Source organism: Symphodus melops (genome assembly GCF_947650265.1).
Source record: "Symphodus melops genome assembly, chromosome: 1".
Taxonomy (NCBI): domain Eukaryota; kingdom Metazoa; phylum Chordata; class Actinopteri; order Labriformes; family Labridae; genus Symphodus; species Symphodus melops.
Window position 1 is genome coordinate 1,978,443 of NC_136691.1, and position 16,738 is coordinate 1,995,180.

The 16,738-nt window shown below is 41.0% G+C and overlaps 3 protein-coding genes across 3 annotated transcripts in view; 2 read left to right on the forward strand and 1 right to left on the reverse strand.

Annotated features, from left to right (window-relative positions):
* On the forward strand, window positions 1–3,697 carry LOC306820911 (uncharacterized protein). Its single transcript, XM_079338987.1, has 5 exons — window positions 1–156; window positions 333–479; window positions 1,097–1,125; window positions 1,787–1,855; window positions 2,299–3,697. Exons 1-5 carry the CDS (start codon window positions 132–134, stop codon window positions 2,395–2,397), a joined length of 369 nt encoding a protein of 122 aa, XP_079195113.1. The 5' UTR covers window positions 1–131; the 3' UTR covers window positions 2,398–3,697.
* Window positions 3,698–4,712: 1,015 nt separating this feature from the next.
* Window positions 4,713–16,738, reverse strand: part of LOC306835694 (cytochrome P450 2K1-like) — a gene marked incomplete at both ends in the record, with an annotated part of 41,197 nt that continues 29,171 nt past the window's right edge. Inside the window, 6 exons of the mRNA XM_079362375.1 lie at window positions 4,713–5,042; window positions 5,130–5,314; window positions 5,681–5,822; window positions 6,466–6,645; window positions 6,746–6,906; window positions 7,006–7,155. Coding sequence (XP_079218501.1) covers window positions 4,713–5,042; window positions 5,130–5,314; window positions 5,681–5,822; window positions 6,466–6,645; window positions 6,746–6,906; window positions 7,006–7,155 — 1,148 coding nt within the window. The remainder of the gene's footprint in view (window positions 5,043–5,129; window positions 5,315–5,680; window positions 5,823–6,465; window positions 6,646–6,745; window positions 6,907–7,005; window positions 7,156–16,738) is intronic.
* LOC306832344 (uncharacterized protein) overlaps window positions 11,580–16,738 on the forward strand; it is a 41,505-nt gene continuing 36,346 nt past the window's right edge. Inside the window, exons 1-8 of the mRNA XM_079356951.1 lie at window positions 11,580–11,781; window positions 12,877–13,191; window positions 13,281–13,523; window positions 13,781–13,888; window positions 14,022–14,108; window positions 14,200–14,228; window positions 15,878–15,937; window positions 16,137–16,205. Of these exons, the coding sequence (XP_079213077.1) occupies window positions 11,721–11,781; window positions 12,877–13,191; window positions 13,281–13,523; window positions 13,781–13,888; window positions 14,022–14,108; window positions 14,200–14,228; window positions 15,878–15,937; window positions 16,137–16,205 (972 nt within the window). The 5' untranslated portion in view covers window positions 11,580–11,720. The remainder of the gene's footprint in view (window positions 11,782–12,876; window positions 13,192–13,280; window positions 13,524–13,780; window positions 13,889–14,021; window positions 14,109–14,199; window positions 14,229–15,877; window positions 15,938–16,136; window positions 16,206–16,738) is intronic.

The window sequence follows — 16,738 nt, forward strand, 5'->3', positions numbered from 1 at the left end:
GAACTGAAGTTACTGAAGGTGTCCTAAAGTTTACCAGAGCTGCAGACTGTGTCTCTCATCTGAAGCGTCAGAGTGGAGACAACAGGAAGTTCACCTGCCAGTTTGTTCAGAAGGATGAAGTGAGGATACAGATGGCCTACACACCTGTCCTCACAGGTAGGACCACGTAGGATCAGTGAGTCCATTTAGACCAAAAAGAAAATCCAAATATGACCCAAAACACCTTCAAATATTCTGTAAATGGATTTTAATCAGTATGCTTTAGATCGTGTATTTTGAGAAAACAAGTTTATTGTACATGTTTTAATTAAAACTCAATCCTCTGATCACAGATCCTGATTCTACTCCTGATCTTGGTTCTCCTCTTGGTTTAACTGAAATCTTCATCATCGTCGGTGTGTTGGTCGCTGTGGTGTTTCTGCTGGTTGTCATGGCTGCTGTTCTCATCAAACACAAGAAGAGATCCAAAGTAACCAAAGGTCAGTGATGCAAACAAATCCTATGCTAAGCTAAGCTATAACTAGTTATTATATGACCTGCTAGCATATGCTATGCTATGGAAAAATAAGCAAGACTGTTCTGTACTATAATACAAAGTAGAGGCTATATGCTATGCTATGATCTGCTTTGCTATGCTACACCAAGCTATAATATGCTATGCTATTTTATATGCTATGCTACGTTATGTTACATAATGTATGATGCTAGTTTATGCTGATGACATGTTTTTCTATGCTATTAAATAAAGCATATGTTATGCTTTTGTTTGCTTTGCTATAATTTGTTATATATGCCAGAATATGTGTAATAGTCTATGCTATGATTGATGCTATGCTACGATTTGTGATGAGAAAAAATATATGATTAATTCAATACATAAGGAACCCTGACCTTTGGCACAGCTTCTATCAACTATAAAATTAGCACATTGAGCCCAGTTTTTGAAACATAAGTTTACCTTTATTTATTTAAAAATGACTGGAAGTTTATTTTTCCAGCTTCAATATGACTGAAATGTCCATTCCAATTCAAAATCTGATGTTTAGTTGTTGATATTTGACGATTAAATCGTTTCTAAATCTTTTTTTTCTCTCAGATGTTCAGACACCAAGCCAACAAAAACCTGTGAGTAAATGTTTTTCTTTGAAACAATCACTGAGAAATTGCAACTGAGCTCCTCGTCTGACATTTAAATACTCTTTAATTGACTTCAATCTACTTGCACTACATTTTATTTATATCAATTGCAAAATTACGTCACTGATCAAGCAAAAAAAAAATCTGAATCAGGATCTTCAGGGAGGGGGGACAGCGGGTGTGTATTGTAACTAATGTCTTGTGTCCTGCCTGTCTGTATACTGCTACTGGATGCCTTGAATTTTCCTTGGGATCAATAAAGTATCTATCTATCTATCTATCTATCTATCTATCTAGCTAGCTAGCTAGCTAGATAGCTAGATAGCTAGATAGCTAGCTTATCTGGATTCATCTTCAAACATTTCTGGTTTTACAACTTGTTGAGAATGAGTTGAAAGTTGAGAAATCGTAGAAATCACAAACTGTCCTCTGACTTTGTTTGTTGTGCTAAGCGTCTCTTATTTCCTCTTCTAATTGAACACAGTTCAGCATTTAGCATTAGCACAAACATGCCCTCGTCATCATGTTCTTGTCACTGCACTCACAGTGCTCTGTGTTGGAGAAATACTTTTAGAAGAGCTCAGCATTCATCAATGTCACTTCCTCCTCGCTGATGCATTCTGTTAACCTTTGTGTTGTTTTCTGTCAGGATGAGCCGGAGAGTGATCTGACCTACGTCACTGTCGACCACAGTAAACAGAAGTCTTTTCAGAGAAAGGTGAGAGACTTGAGATGTCTGTATTCTCTCTTTTTTTACTTCTTCAATGAACATGTTTTTCAATCTTAAGTCACAAAACTTATTGTTGAATTTTTTTGCAATTTTGCATGATGATATTATTTTGGAAAACATAACACAAGTTGAACTCAAGAGTTTATCTCTCAGGTTCATTCAGCTGAAGTAAACCAGTGTTGGGTTCTGTGATTGCGGATTATGTGTTTTGATAAAAGTGGCGGAGGACTGAAAGTCTTTCCATTCCAAGTTCCTGTTTTTTTTCGTTCTTTTTTTATTAACTGTGATGAAGCAAATTTAAGCCAATGACTTACCAGAAAAACAAGAACAGGCTCCACACCACAAAATATATACAGTCATGCAGCTATTTTTGTAATCGTGACAATTATTTCAAAATATCCTTTTTTTTTTCTTTTTTTTTTTAAATTCAGGCAGGAAACGAAGAGGAGGTGACGTATTCTACAGTCAAGTCTTCGATGAGGAACGGGGCGGACGACGATCCCAGCAATGTGTACAGCAACCTAAGATAACTCACAGGAAACACTTCCCACGTCGTGTATTCTGCATGTTAAGGAGTGGACTGTTGGATTAGAGCCTCAGGCTTTACGTTTCCTCCCAGTATACAAGCACTGGGAAATAATTGATTTCTCATATTTACAGTGTACTGCGATTGGTGGTTACTATTCAACCTTTCTTTATTTAACCATGCTAACAAGTTAGCAAGAAGCAAAGCTGTGGTGGTATGTAAAACTGTGAAAACATGTCTTTTTTTGTACATACACTTCACTTCACTTCTGGAACAAATGTGATGATTGCTATCCCTTGTGCTTATAGTGATTATGAAGGCAGGCGAGAACACCACTTCTGCTATTATACGTTCTTTAATGTCATTTAAACTTGAACTTTACAGTGCAGATAAGAATAACATTTCGTTGCATTGGCTGTTTGTAGTGCAGGATAAGAAAGCAGCATTGAGTATTTACAAAGTCAGGTGCAAATATAAAAGCTATGTGTGAAATCACTGTACAGATAAATATATTGCATGTTTTGTGATGTATGCTAAAATACTATGTTACTGTATGTGTTTATGCGAGTCCAGGGATTCTCAAACCTTTCAGCCCACGACCCCCAAAACAAGGACTGCCGACCCCCATTGTCCCTGAAGGTGTTTAAAACACACCAGCCCAAACAGAAATGGTAGAAGCAGAACACATGTAATCTTTTTTTTTTTTTTTTTGTGCAATAATGGAGGAGATGTGCAATGTTACATTATGAAGATGGTTTTTTTTGGAAGGAATCAGCTCCTTACCCTCCTCTTTGGGATCCACTGTGCTAGTCGCCTTCTGGGTTAAAGGCTAGCACATCAAACTGTCAAGTAGTTTGGGTCTAATTGAGACGTGTCTCCGTGTGTTGGTCCGTCTTTGAGAAATTTGTGAAATATCTAACATGTTGACATGCTTTTTTTTAAAAGTCCAGTTTCACTCGAACTAACACGATCAATGTTCGTTTCCTGCATTTAAACCCATTCAGTGTTAATACGGCACATTGAATTGTTTTGTACAGTTTTGTTGGACTCGCTTTGTTTGTCGGTTTAGTCACACATGACAACAATCTCGATTCGCAGACGACACTCTGGTTTATTAAGCTCTCTTACAGAGTCACTTTGTTTCCATGTCATTGCTTTTTTTGCATTTGATATGTTTCCTGTTGTAATTTCCTGTGCCATTAATACCTGTTTTTTTTTTTTTTTTTTTACCCTTGACTTTTACGAGGTCCATGCTCCATTGGAGTCCAGCTTTTTTCCATCCACGTTAAAGATGTGCAAATCTCTCACGTGTCTTGTGTTGTGGTTTTAAGAAATGACAAAAGAGACAGTTTCATGTTCCGGCTTGTTGACTCACAGCGCTTGCATTACATTTCCTGTAGCTCCCATCAGCGCAACAAACTTTGAAACTTCCTCATTCTTTTCAAACCAGAAAAGACACGAGCAACATTTAAAGACGATCACGTTTACTGGTCTTGCTTCCTGGATCACGTGGTCCCAGCAGCAGCAACATACATGAATGGAATCCACTGCTCAGACACAGCACACAAGAAAACAAAAACATGTTTGTTAAAGAAGCATCTTTTGCAGAATACCGCGGTTAAACTGAAAATTTACTGATAAGAGTCATCATAATGGGTACACTGGTAGGTTAGTGGTTAGTGTGTGTGCATAGGCTGTACTCCTCAAAGCGGGAGGCTCAGGTTTGAATCAGACCTGTGACTCCTCTCTCTCTCTCTCTCTCTCTCTCTCTCTCTCTCTCTTTGGTTTTCTGACTGACCTGTCTCTAAATTAAAGCAAACACAATCAAAAAATAAATGAAGAAAAAATAATCATTACAGTTAGCCAGCTGGCTGGAAGTCTAAAAAGCCTCAAGGCTGTTCACCTGCGATTTCTCAGGTGAGGGTTAGTGTTTGTCTGTGGCCACAGTAACACAGCCAAGTGCTATCGAATGTGTGTGTGTGTGTGTGTGTGTGTGTGTGACATCTCGTCTGTCGCCCAGCAAGATGTCATATGTCGTCTACTACCCTTGCACTTAAAATGCGATTAATTTCGATTAATTAATTAGAAAGCCCTGAGTTAATTAGTTAACATTTTTAATCAAGTCCCACCCCTAATATGTGGATCTGCACTTTTTTCCCCTCTGGTTGATTTGGACAGATGTATTATCCAGTGAGTACTGCACTTCCTCATTTGTGGCTCATGCTCATTTCCTGTGCGGGTCCCTGAAATTCAAGACCTCTGTGTTGTACTGTGTAAAGTCTGTACTGTCTTCTTGCTGCGAGGTTCTCTTCCACTGCCTTACATTCGAGGGACAGCGCACAGTTTATGAGCTGGGGGCTCACAGAGGAGGAGCAACCGAGGCGTCAGATCCATTTCTTCCTCTGAAACTCCAGGAGGAGGAGTGAAACGGAAGTGTTGCAGTAGGGTAGTGAAGAAGATGAAGAGCTCCATCCGTGCCAGACTCTCTCCCAGGCAAGACCTGCTACCTGCAGAGAAAGGCATGAAGGCGGCTCGCTTGACGAACTTTCCATCTTTGGTGAGGAAGTGGGCGGGATTAAAGGCGTGTGGGCTTTCCCACTCACTCTCATCAAACAGGACAGAAGCCAAGAGAGGATATACTGTGGTCCCCTGCAGACGACACAAACATGAAAATAGATTATGCAACAACCTTAACAGGAGTACGGAGGCCATATTAGCTGTTGTATTCAGTCAGACCTTCTTAATGAAGTGACCCTGGAAGGTTACATCTTGGCTCGTTCTGTGAGGGATGCCGATGGGGGCAACGTTGGCCAATCTCTGTGTCTCGTGGATGACAGCGTAGGTGAATGGAAGGCTCTTCTTGTCGTCCACCTGTACTTGACGACTTCCTATAACTTGACTCAGCTCGTCTTGGACCTGGTCTGGAGGATGAGCAGACACCGTTTCTTTAAAGGCAAATTCTGCACATTGTGTGATCAAGGCTTAGCCTCAATAAACACCTTGCATTTACCTCCTCGGCCCAACTACTATGTTTGTCTTGTTGGAATGGCCCTTTAAAAGGAAAGTCTTGAGAGGAACACTCCAAACTGAGAACATTAGTAAGGTGTAAAGGGATTGAAGGGTCTTCCCATTTCATTGGGAGATTTCACCACTACCCCTTGTAACTTAGTTCCAAGGAGCAAAGGGGAACTTGAAACTGAAGGAATGGGGTAACAATTGTAAAGGGGTTTGAGTCTTAAAGACTGTATTTGTTTCTGTAAAAGTTGTGGTTTTCCGTCGTTCCTTACCCTGGATTTCGGGATATTTGGCCATAAACAGAAGTCCCCATCTTATCGTTGTTGCAGTTGTGTCAGTGCCGGCAGAAAAAAGATTCATGACTGTCATCAAAAGGTTGTCTTTGTGGAAGTGGCTGTTGGTAATCCCAGACTCCTGGAGGGAAAGACTCATCAGTTATTTCCAACATGTAAGTTGCTGGATGTGTTGGTTTTTAAGAGCATGGAAAACCACTTGTAGCGAACATTCAGCTCAATATTTTTGTCGGTGGCAGTTTGTGGTTGGCTTGATAAACAAACAAGGCAAAACTCCTCTGATGTATCACCTCCCCTTTCCTGTTGTCCACCCACGAGGCAGGACACCATCTTTCATTCATTGCTTCTCGACTACCACAGTCAATGAGAGTCGGAGTACAAATTGGGACTTTCTTTCTCTCTTCTCCATGGCCAACATTACACGATGTCAGTAGAAAAAAAGGGATAACAAGATGGTCGGCAGTCTCATCTCTTCAAGAGCTGGGAGGAATTAAGGTCAGCTGACTTGAGATGGTGAATTTTATTTTATTTTTTTATTGAACCTTTATTTAACCACGTTGGTCCCATTGAGAAAGTGAATTCAGGTTGATAATATTTTTTTATCGTAAGTAAAACGACAATAATAATAATAATAGTAATAATAATAATAATAATAATAATAATAATAATAATAATAATAATACATTTTTAAATGAACAGTCACGTTGAAAAAAAATTACTCAAGACTTGCCCACATCTGGTTTTTATTAGATATGTTTTCTCACCTCGAGATTTTGTTTTTGGACCATGAAGGCGTCCACAAAGCCTCTGCACCTCTCTGGAGTGAGGGTCTCTTTTAACTCACTGAACAACTTCATGTTCTGCTTCCTGGTGGCGTCCCCCAATTTCATAAACTCCTTCCTGTTGGTAATCCATTTGCAAAACCATGGGAACAGGTTGTACACCTGAAATGAACAACAATTTGAATGTATTACTTATTTTATACTGGTTGTTAAATAGTTTTGAGTCTTATAAAAGTCTCACAAAAAAAGCATGATACCTTACCTTCATTGAAGTAGAGCCGAGAAGTGGACCGCGTCTGTATATGCGATCTAACAGGGATTTAAAGACTGGACTGTCATACTCAAATCTGCAGCCGTAGACCATGGAGCAGATAATGTTAGAGACCGGATAGTACACCGGCTGGGTCAAATCAAAAGCTTCTCCTACAGCACGGAAACAAAAAAACAATCGTTCATTTCTTTTCTTTTTCTTTTTTTAGCTAATGTTGCTCATATTGTAGCTTAAAACAAGAAGACTTATACCTTTATATTTGAAAAACAGCTCAATGAGATGCTCACATTCCTCTATGATTTTGTCCTCGATGGCCCTCTTGCCCATACCGAAGTCTTTCAGGTTTGTCAAAGCAAACCTCCTCATCTCTTTCCAAGAATCTCCATTCGACCACAGAATACCTTAATAGAAGTTATTAAACAAATAAGATGGAGATTTTTAAAAGATAAAGTTAAAGCAACACAGAAACAGGAACATGAACGTTTCTTTACGTCTTCTTACCATGCCCCTGATTTAATTCATGCATGATGAGTATTGGATCTCTGTCTCCAAACTCTTCAGCGTAGTTGAGAAGCGCCTCTTTCACTGTCTTGTATCCCGCTAGGACCACCACTTTATTGAGTCCAAAATATACAGTGAAGACTGATCCATAGTCCTTGGAAAGCTAGGGGGATGTATTCATAAATTATAGATAAAGTATTCTTTCACAAGCAGGAGAAAACAGAAAAGACTTGCCAAAGAGATTGAGACAACAATCATGCAAAAACAGCTCTTACAGCCTCCATCTCACCTCCACTAGTGTGTTGTAGGGTATCTTGTAGTCGAGCTGCAGAAGGTTCCCAAGAATTGGAAGTGGCTTTGGTCCAGGCGGCTCCTTCCTGTTGTCCTCTGGGCGACCACTGGAGGAGGAAACAAGGTAGAGGAGCAGCAGCCACAACAGAGCCCCAAATATAAAGACAGAAAAGGGGGACTGGAGAAAAAGTCCTGATATTTCCATGGCTGTCGAAAAAAAACACGTCCTTCTCCAATCACAGAAAACAGTATCCTTGTCTGCTATCTTTGGCTTTGTGAGTGTTCATAAAGAGGCAAAGCTTGATACAAGCCAAGACAGATCAATCAATTTCTCTATTTGTTGCCAATTGGGTAATCTGTCATGCAGCCCAGGTTGCTTCTGTTTGGCATAAACAAAACCTGACAAGCTAAAAAATAGAAAACAGAAGTAAACAAATTACTAATGTGACAACAATGTGTGAAAATGGAAAGAAAACTACACTGACAGTCAGGAGAGACTCACTTTTCTTTGTAGCTTTTGTTTACCTAAGAGGAATTGCTGAGTTCATAAACACTGTGGCTGTATGTCAAAATAACGGGGTCAAAAAATGAAGTTTGCACTTAGCTGGAAAGCAGGGTTAATTTTTTACGAATTAAAAGAACACTTCGACAATCATTGTCTGTGCAATCATCATTACGAAACATCTCGATTGGTGATGAAACCAGCACTGATGTAGACAAACTGAGACTGAAGCACTGTAAGATCCACATGAGACTCCACGGGTGCTCTGTTAGTTATTTAGAGAAACTTCATTAACATTTCAACCAGCAGAACAAAAAAGTTAACTCGGCGTCAAGATGCAATGTGCAGAGTGCGAATGTGTGGTGTGCATCCTGTTACAGTCACAGTTCCATGGTGTTTTATGCATGAATAAAGTATATAAATAAACATTCCTTGCCTTTCAATTTGTAAATGTTATCACTGTGTGGATTAAAAATGTAAGCAGTTAAAGTAGATAATGATTTTTGGAGTTAGTAATTTATCTTAAAGGAACAATCAGTAAGATATCTACTGAGTGAAATGATGACGCTCTCTTCCTGTGTGATCATGAAGGAAACCTGCTGTGTTGAAGCTTCTCTGACAACAATGCAGCAGCCAGTATGTCCTCCTTCTAACTTTAGATTCTGCTCCTGAATGCTCTGGATTTGATTGGACCAGAGAAGGTAGGCGGGGCTTTGAAGGCCGTTTTGGACGCCCCTGGGTTTGCCAGATATGAGAGCAGTTATCAGGTGAACAGGTGTTGCAGCGATGGAAGCGGGCAGTGGAACTGCTTCAGATAGAAGTGATTGTACCCGAGCTAAAAAGCCTCTGCATGTTTCTAATAAGCTCCAGCAGCAGAAAGCTGCTCAAACTAGGATCAATGTTGGAGATGCTTTTGAAACATGGAGAGAGGTTAGAACGCAGAAAGCTTTACAGACCCATGCAGAGCTGGCTAAACACTGAAGCTACAGTGTCCACCACATGCAGAGCTGGCTAAACACTGAAGCTACAGTGTCCACCACATGCAGAGCTGGCTAAACACTGAAGCTACAGTGTCCACCACATGCAGAGCTGGCTAAACACTGAAGCTACAGTGTCCACCACATGCTGACCTGTGTGAGAGGAGGAGGGGGGGGACAGCTCTCTGTGATGATTAGAGTCTAGACTGCCATTTTAAACACTGGGTGTCAAAATTGTAAATTGCTCCTTTGAGTTCTCTGATACTGCATTCTGAAACTTTACAGTTTGGTGATTTGAAAGTTGCTGTTGCAAAGGTCTGATAAAATTATAATTATTTAGAAATTCATTTACAAGACTGTCTTCCTTTGTAAAAGCTTGGTGATGATTTCTTCCTCAAGCAGAACAAGTAGCCATAGATGAATTTGTAATGCTTTTACCAAGACTTTCTTTAACAATCGTTTAGCATTCTTCTTTTTTTATTATAACAGATGTATAACATTTTTAGAAGCTTTCAATCCCTCATCCTTCCGGAGGCATTCGAGGGACCAAACAATACTATCCATGAACAAACAATACTATCCATGAACAAACAACACCATCCATGACCAAACAACACCATCCATGACCAAACAACACCATCCATGACCAAACAACACCATCCATGAACAAACAACACCATCCATGACCAAACAACACCATCCATGACCAAACAACACCATCCATGACCAAACAACACCATCCATGACCAAACAACACCATCCATGAACAAACAACACCATCCATGACCAAACGACACCATCCATGACCAAACGACACCATCCATGACCAAACGACACCATCCATGAACAAACAACACCATCCATGACCAAACAACACCATCCATGAACAAACAACACCATCCATGACCAAACGACACCATCCATGACCAAACGACACCATCCATGACCAAACGACACCATCCATGAACAAACAACACCATCCATGACCAAACAACACCATCCATGACCAAACAACACCATCCATGACCAAACAATACTATCCATGAACAAACAGCAACATCCATGACCAAACGACACCATCCATGAACAAACAACACCATCCATGACCAAACTACACCATCCATGACCAAACAACACCATCCATGACCAAACAACACCATCCATGAACAAACAATACTATCCATGAACAAACAATACTATCCATGAACAAACAATACTATCCATGAACAAACAATACTATCCATGAACAAACAACACCATCCATGACCAAACAACACCATCCATGAACAAACAATACTATCCATGAACAAACAATACTATCCATGAACAAACAATACTATCCATGAACAAACAATACTATCCATGACCAAACGACACCATCCATGAACAAACAACACCATCCATGACCAAACTACACCATCCATGACCAAACAGCACCATCCATGACCAAACGACACCATCCATGACCAAACAACACCATCCATGAACAAACAACACCATCCATGAACAAACAACACCATCCATGAACAAACAACACCATCCATGACCAAACAACACCATCCATGAACAAACAACACCATCCATGAACAAACAACACCATCCATGAACAAACAACACCATCCATGACCAAACAACACCATCCATGACCAAACGACACCATCCATGAACAAACAACACCATCCATGACCAAACGACACCATCCATGAACAAAAATTCAATTCAGCGCGATGTGGCGCTTTTGATGCTGTAGGTATATCTGATGTATATGAGGGAGGCTGTGATTGGATGAGGCAGAAACCTGGAGCAGAACCAGACTGCAGAAGCTGTGCTGGGCCTGGCTTACTCTCCATACACTGAAGACTGCTGATACATGATTGGTCAAAATGAACTACATGGACAATAAACACAAGACAGAACACTTGTAATAATGAAATCCAGACCCCCACCAACAGATTCAGCATGTGAGAGTAACTTAATGGTGGATGTGCTTATCTACAGCGATATTAAGGCCTGGGGATCCCTCCCTTTCATCACCATATTCTGCAGTAGTTTCGAGCGTATGTTGTGCACGTCCTCAGAAATTAACGCCACACGTCAGCGAGATTCAAAGTGCTTTTATCCACGAGGAGCAAATCCACGACTATGCCGTGTTCATTTACATTACACCATGCAAATCTGTACTCTCTACTTCAGTGTCGTATGCAGTCTCGTTTATGTCTCACTCACTCCCTCTAGAGGAATCCCCCAGTAGCACGCTTTGTACGTGGGCAAGAACTGTTTACACGTTCATGTGGTTTAAATGCAAGTTTATCTGAGCCTGTAAACTGTTGGCCAACCTCAAGTGTGAAAAAAAAAAAAAAAAAAACCTCTCATGTCGAAATCGAAAAACAACCAACAGGACTAAAGAGGTGACAGCTGGCTCACCACAATAGAAAGGAAGTGTGGTTTATTTGGTTGTTGAGTCTCGATATCAAAACCCCACAAAAACACCACATTTGCTCTCAAAAGGAATTACTAAATGATTAACTGGACGAGCTAAACGTGCTGTAGATTAGAACACAAGTATGAGTAACCTTCATGACTAAAGCAACCTCAGAGGAGAGACAAGGAACACACAATGAGGAAGTAACACACAACTGTCGACAGGAAGGAGCTATATGTGCAGCAGAAAGACAGAAACAGTGGGACAGACACAATGGTTGACTTCAGATGGGATAAGATGACTTTCTTTCTGACGCTGCTGCTTCAGTTCACAGGTAAGAACAACCGACAGAAATATCTGACCTTCCCACCTTCATGTCTGATTTTAAAATCAGAACAAATAAGATGCTGAAACGTAGACAAAAAAAGAGTCTGTGGCGTGGGCTTCGCTGTATAACTTTGACGATGACAAAAACAACGTACTCAACAGTAAACTCTTCGGAAGAAAACGTCCAGCTTCATTAAATTCCGTATTTTCAGTCATTTTAATTGAAGAGACTTAAATGATTTAAGATTAAAAGTCTCCTAAATGTGATTTATGGTCGCTCTTATGGTTAGCTTTAAACAGTAAGGCTGAGTTGCTGTGACTGCATGTGAGGGGAAACTTCCTCATTTTGACTCTAAGTTTAAATGTGTCACTTTGGCAACTTCAAATACTGTCATCGTTTTTAAAGTCATCATATAAGAGGGCTTCATTCAAACCTGTGTCAGAAGGGCCGTGCTTTTTAAGCAGTTAAAAAAATGTAAAACAAAATTAAAAGGGTTTTTCATATTCAAGCCTTGAATTTAATTTTTGTTTCACATGTATTATGATAAAGTTGAGTCTTACTGCTGAATGCGACATGAGATGACGCACTTTCTACACAATGCAAGCAATAAGCTGAGGTCCGCTTCTGCAGCAATGGAGCTCATGCATGTAGGTGAGGGGGCGTGGCTTTAGAGGGAGCACAGAGGAGAGGGGCGTGGCTTTAGAGGGAGCACAGAGGAGAGGGGTGTGGCTTTAGAGGGAGCACAGAGGAGAGGGGCGTGGCTTTAGACAGAGCACAGAGGAGAGGGGCGTAGCATTAGAGGGAGCACAGAGGAGAGGGGTGTGGCTTTAGAGAGATTACAGAGGATAGGGGGCGTGGCTTTAGACAGAGCACAGGGGAGAGGGGCGTGGCTTTAGACAGAGCACAGAGGGGGGAGGTGACGTGTGCAGATGGAGCACTGAGGAAATGCTACTTTATAAATCAAGCTAGTTTTAGAAAAATGACCAACCCTGCTTTTAATGCAGTGTATTATGTTAGTGTTAAACATGATATCAGCACGTGCACTTCAGTACTCATTTTAAAGTTCATGTTGACATTTCATTCTGTTGTCTTTTTAAACAGCAGTGACTGGACAGTTTGGTTCACTCATTTCCCTCATCGTCAGAGACGGGGATGACGTCATGTTTCCTTCAGGTCATGAGATGAATGAGAAGAACACGTGTGATGAAATCAGCTGGGTCCTTGTAAAACACACCCCTGTAGATCTGGTCACACGGGGGAAGACGGTCCCTAACTCTCAATTTGACCCAGAGAGGCTGAATCTAACAGCCAACTGTTCTCTGGTTATACGGAAAGTCACAGCTGAGGATGCTGGTCTGTACTATTGTCAACTAACCGGTTCACCGGACACTCAGCTTCCTCTGTCTGTTGTTCAAAGTGAGTGTTTGTATCTTCAGATCAAACTGTGTATTTTTTAGAATGTTAATCTAATATTAAACTTTAATTTTCCTTTTGTTCTTCATCAGTTACTGAACAAGAAGAAAGTGAGCAGGTGACACTGAGCTGCTCTGTGGCAGCACCTGAATGGTGTCGACACAAAGTGAGGTGGCTGTTTAAAGGAGATGAAATAGCACCGACTGGAACATGTCAGCAGACCGTGGCAGTTCCTTCTCGTTCCAAACACAATTCAAAGTGTGAAGTGACGGATGGGTACAAGAACAAAATACTCCTGTTTGGATTGAGGACTCAGTCCTCAGATGGAGAACCAGGTGGGTTTTTGTTATAAAGTTTTATAGTACCATGATTTCTTTACAGAACGTGAAGGTTAATGTCTAAGTACGAGGGCTACAGTATATTAATGAGATTAATCTCATAAAATACATTAATGTAAAACTACTACTTTAATGTCGTAATAGAAAGAACTAAACCTAAGGTGCTTTTCATTTAGTTTTTTTTCTTTCATTTGGTCCTAATATTCCGTTGTCTAAGGTAAATTTAAACTAATATTTGCATTTTATTTTTGTAGATAAGGACACAATGAGCGCATCATCAACAACAACAACGACGAAAACAACAACAACAGAAGAAGAAACCAAAATACAAGGCACTAACTCAAAGTGGCCTGCGATGAATGGTACCTCTAAGACCCTAAAGCAGAAAACTGGTTTGGTCTTTTTCTCAGCTTCTACAGCCAAAACTTTATTTTGAAATCCACTGCCAACATGTTTTTTTTTTTTTTTTTTTTAACGTTTTCTTCTTGTTTGCAGGTTGGTGGTTGTACGTCATTGCTGCTATCGGTTCAGTGGCACTTGTGATAATAATCGTCATGTTCATCCAGTGGAAGAAGAGTAAAGGTAGGAACAGTAAAACCGACTGGAAATGTGATCAAGGTTTTAAATATCTGGATTCCTGCCGTTGAAGCTAAATCTCATTTTGTCCTTTCAGTCAAGAAATCAAAGACGGCTGACTACACTGTGAGTAACTGATTGAGAAAATGGATTTCTGTTTCTGTTGGTCCAGTTCAATAATAAATTCTGATTAGATGTGGCGACGATTTGTTTTACTTTATATCCATAAAAAGCTGAGCCCCCAAAGAACCCGAACGAAAAAAAGTGATAAATTTCTGCCAAGTATTTAATCAAGTTGTAATTGTTTTCGTTGAGGTAGAGTTAGGGTTAGAATCCCAACAGAACAGGCCTATACACACGTGTTCTGTCTGTCCTTAAAGTCCACAATAGTATTTTAAGTTAAAGGAGGAATGTGGGACTTTTTGATCCAGTAGATGTCCCTCTTGAGCACCAGCATGAGACCAAAACAAACTGCTGATTGGCCACTCCTCCGCTATTCCGACGCTTCCGCTGTTCTCTAGTGACACAGCTGTAACTCCTCTTCCAGAGAGTTCGAAACTAAGGATAACAGATCGCACCCTCTTCACGCACCATTAGGCGCATTCGGAGGACAAAATTATCCTTGGCTGAAGCTGCAATCACCTGTGCCTTGCATTGTTAGCGGTCTAACGTTTAATCCCCTCACGGGGCTGACAAGGTGTGTGTGTGTGTGTGTGTGTGTGTGTCTGCAAGCGATATTTTATGTATATATTGCTATTTGTTACTTGCTGAGTCATGTATGTTTTTACGTTGTATTGTTACCTGTCAAGGGACTACAGATGTAAATTAGCTTAAGGCTAACTCATGGTCCCTCACAAATAAAGTTGAAAAATTGAAATTGAACGCTCGCGCTATTCAGTTAGCTTGTAGCTTCACATGACATGTAAATTTCCGGCTTCTCCCTCATTGTAGACGGACAGGATTTAGACTGTATTTTCTTCAAGGTTCAAGGTTCAAGGTTCTTTATTTGTCAATTCCAAAATATGTCAGACATACAGTGAAATCGAAATTACGTTTCCCCCCTCCCCACGGTGCAATGTAGATAAAAGGGTACGGTAAATAAAATAAAACAAGGTAAAAAAGATAAATACTATTTACATTAATAAACCTAAATGTGCAAAAGTACTAAGTTAAATAAAATGGAGTATAGAACAAGATTATAAGAAAAGTGAAACTTGTGCAAGCGTGCAATGTGCAATAAGTGACCAGGGTTCTGTTTCAATGTTCAAACAGGAGGAGGTTCCAATGTTCAGTGTTCATGGGGGCAGAGGGGAGAGAGGGGAGGGGAGAGAGGGGAGGGAAGGGAGGGAGGGGAGAGAGTTCAGCTTCCTGACAGCTTGGTGGAAAAAGCTGTTTCTCAGTCTGGTAGAGCCGGCCCGCAGGCCGTCTCCCCGATGGCAGGAGGCTGAAGAGGCTGTGTGAGGGGTGGGTGGGGTCACTCACAATGCGGGTTGCTTTGCGGGTGAGGCGGGTGCCGTAGAGGTCCAGAAGAGAGGGGAGCGGGACACCGATGATCCTTTCAGCCGCCTTCACTGTGCGCTGCAGGGTCTTGTGGTTGGCAGCAGTGCAGCTCCCCAGCCACACAGTGATGCAGCTGGTCAGGATGCTCTCGATGGTGCCTCTGTAGAAGGAGCACATGATGGGTGGGGGTGCTCGTGCTCTCTTCAGCTTACGGAGGAAGTAGAGGTTTCAAGTAGAGTTTCAACCACAAACTGTGTTTCCTGTGTTGTGTTCAGGGGCTGAGCTTAAACCCTGCGGTGACCCCTCAGTCTGCTCCTGATCCAAGTCATGACAAGGTGAGATCACATTCAAACATATCTGTTATTGTCGGTGTTCTTCAACTGAAATGTTACTGTTGTTGTTTTGTTTACTGCATGATAGAAGAGGGAAGGAAGCGAGTTCTGATGGGTTTCATCAGAACAGAAAAGTGTGGCAGGTACTAAAGGCCTGTGAGTCACATTGAAAAAATAACACTTTGTTGTCTTCACTGTGTAGGAGGATCCTGAAGACGGTGTTTCATACGCTTCTGTGAGCTACACCAAGAGGATCAGCGGTAAAGCTCAGGTAAGATGTCTGATGGGTTAAAAGCACAGATTAAATAAATAATTGGACGTAGCCGGGTAATTTCATCCATTGGCTCCTTGACTGCATAAATATTGACTCATAGATATTAAACAATGCAGGACTTACCATATTTGGAGGAGAGGGTGGAGCCAGAGAGGTAATCTAAAAAATCAAGCCACCTAACTAATTCAGTAACTGGTCAATGAGGTAGTTAACGCTTGCTTTTCCATTAGAGCAGTGGTGAAGTCCAGTGGTTCCCCAAGGGGAAGGTTTTGACCTGTTGAGGGATGCAAGACAGTGAGAGGGGGGTCGTGAGTTTCCTTAGAAAAAAACGTTTAAATGGAAAATGGTGGGTGTTTTACCCATGATTGTGAAATATAAACAAAAAGGAAGTTCAATAGATTAGATGTGTAGATGTCCAATTAAAATGTTTTAACCATGTTCAAGGACAATGGGGGTCCCCAGTCTCCAGCACCGGTATTTTGTGGGTCGCAAGCTGAAAAGTCTGGGAACCCCAATGTAGTCGAGTTGAT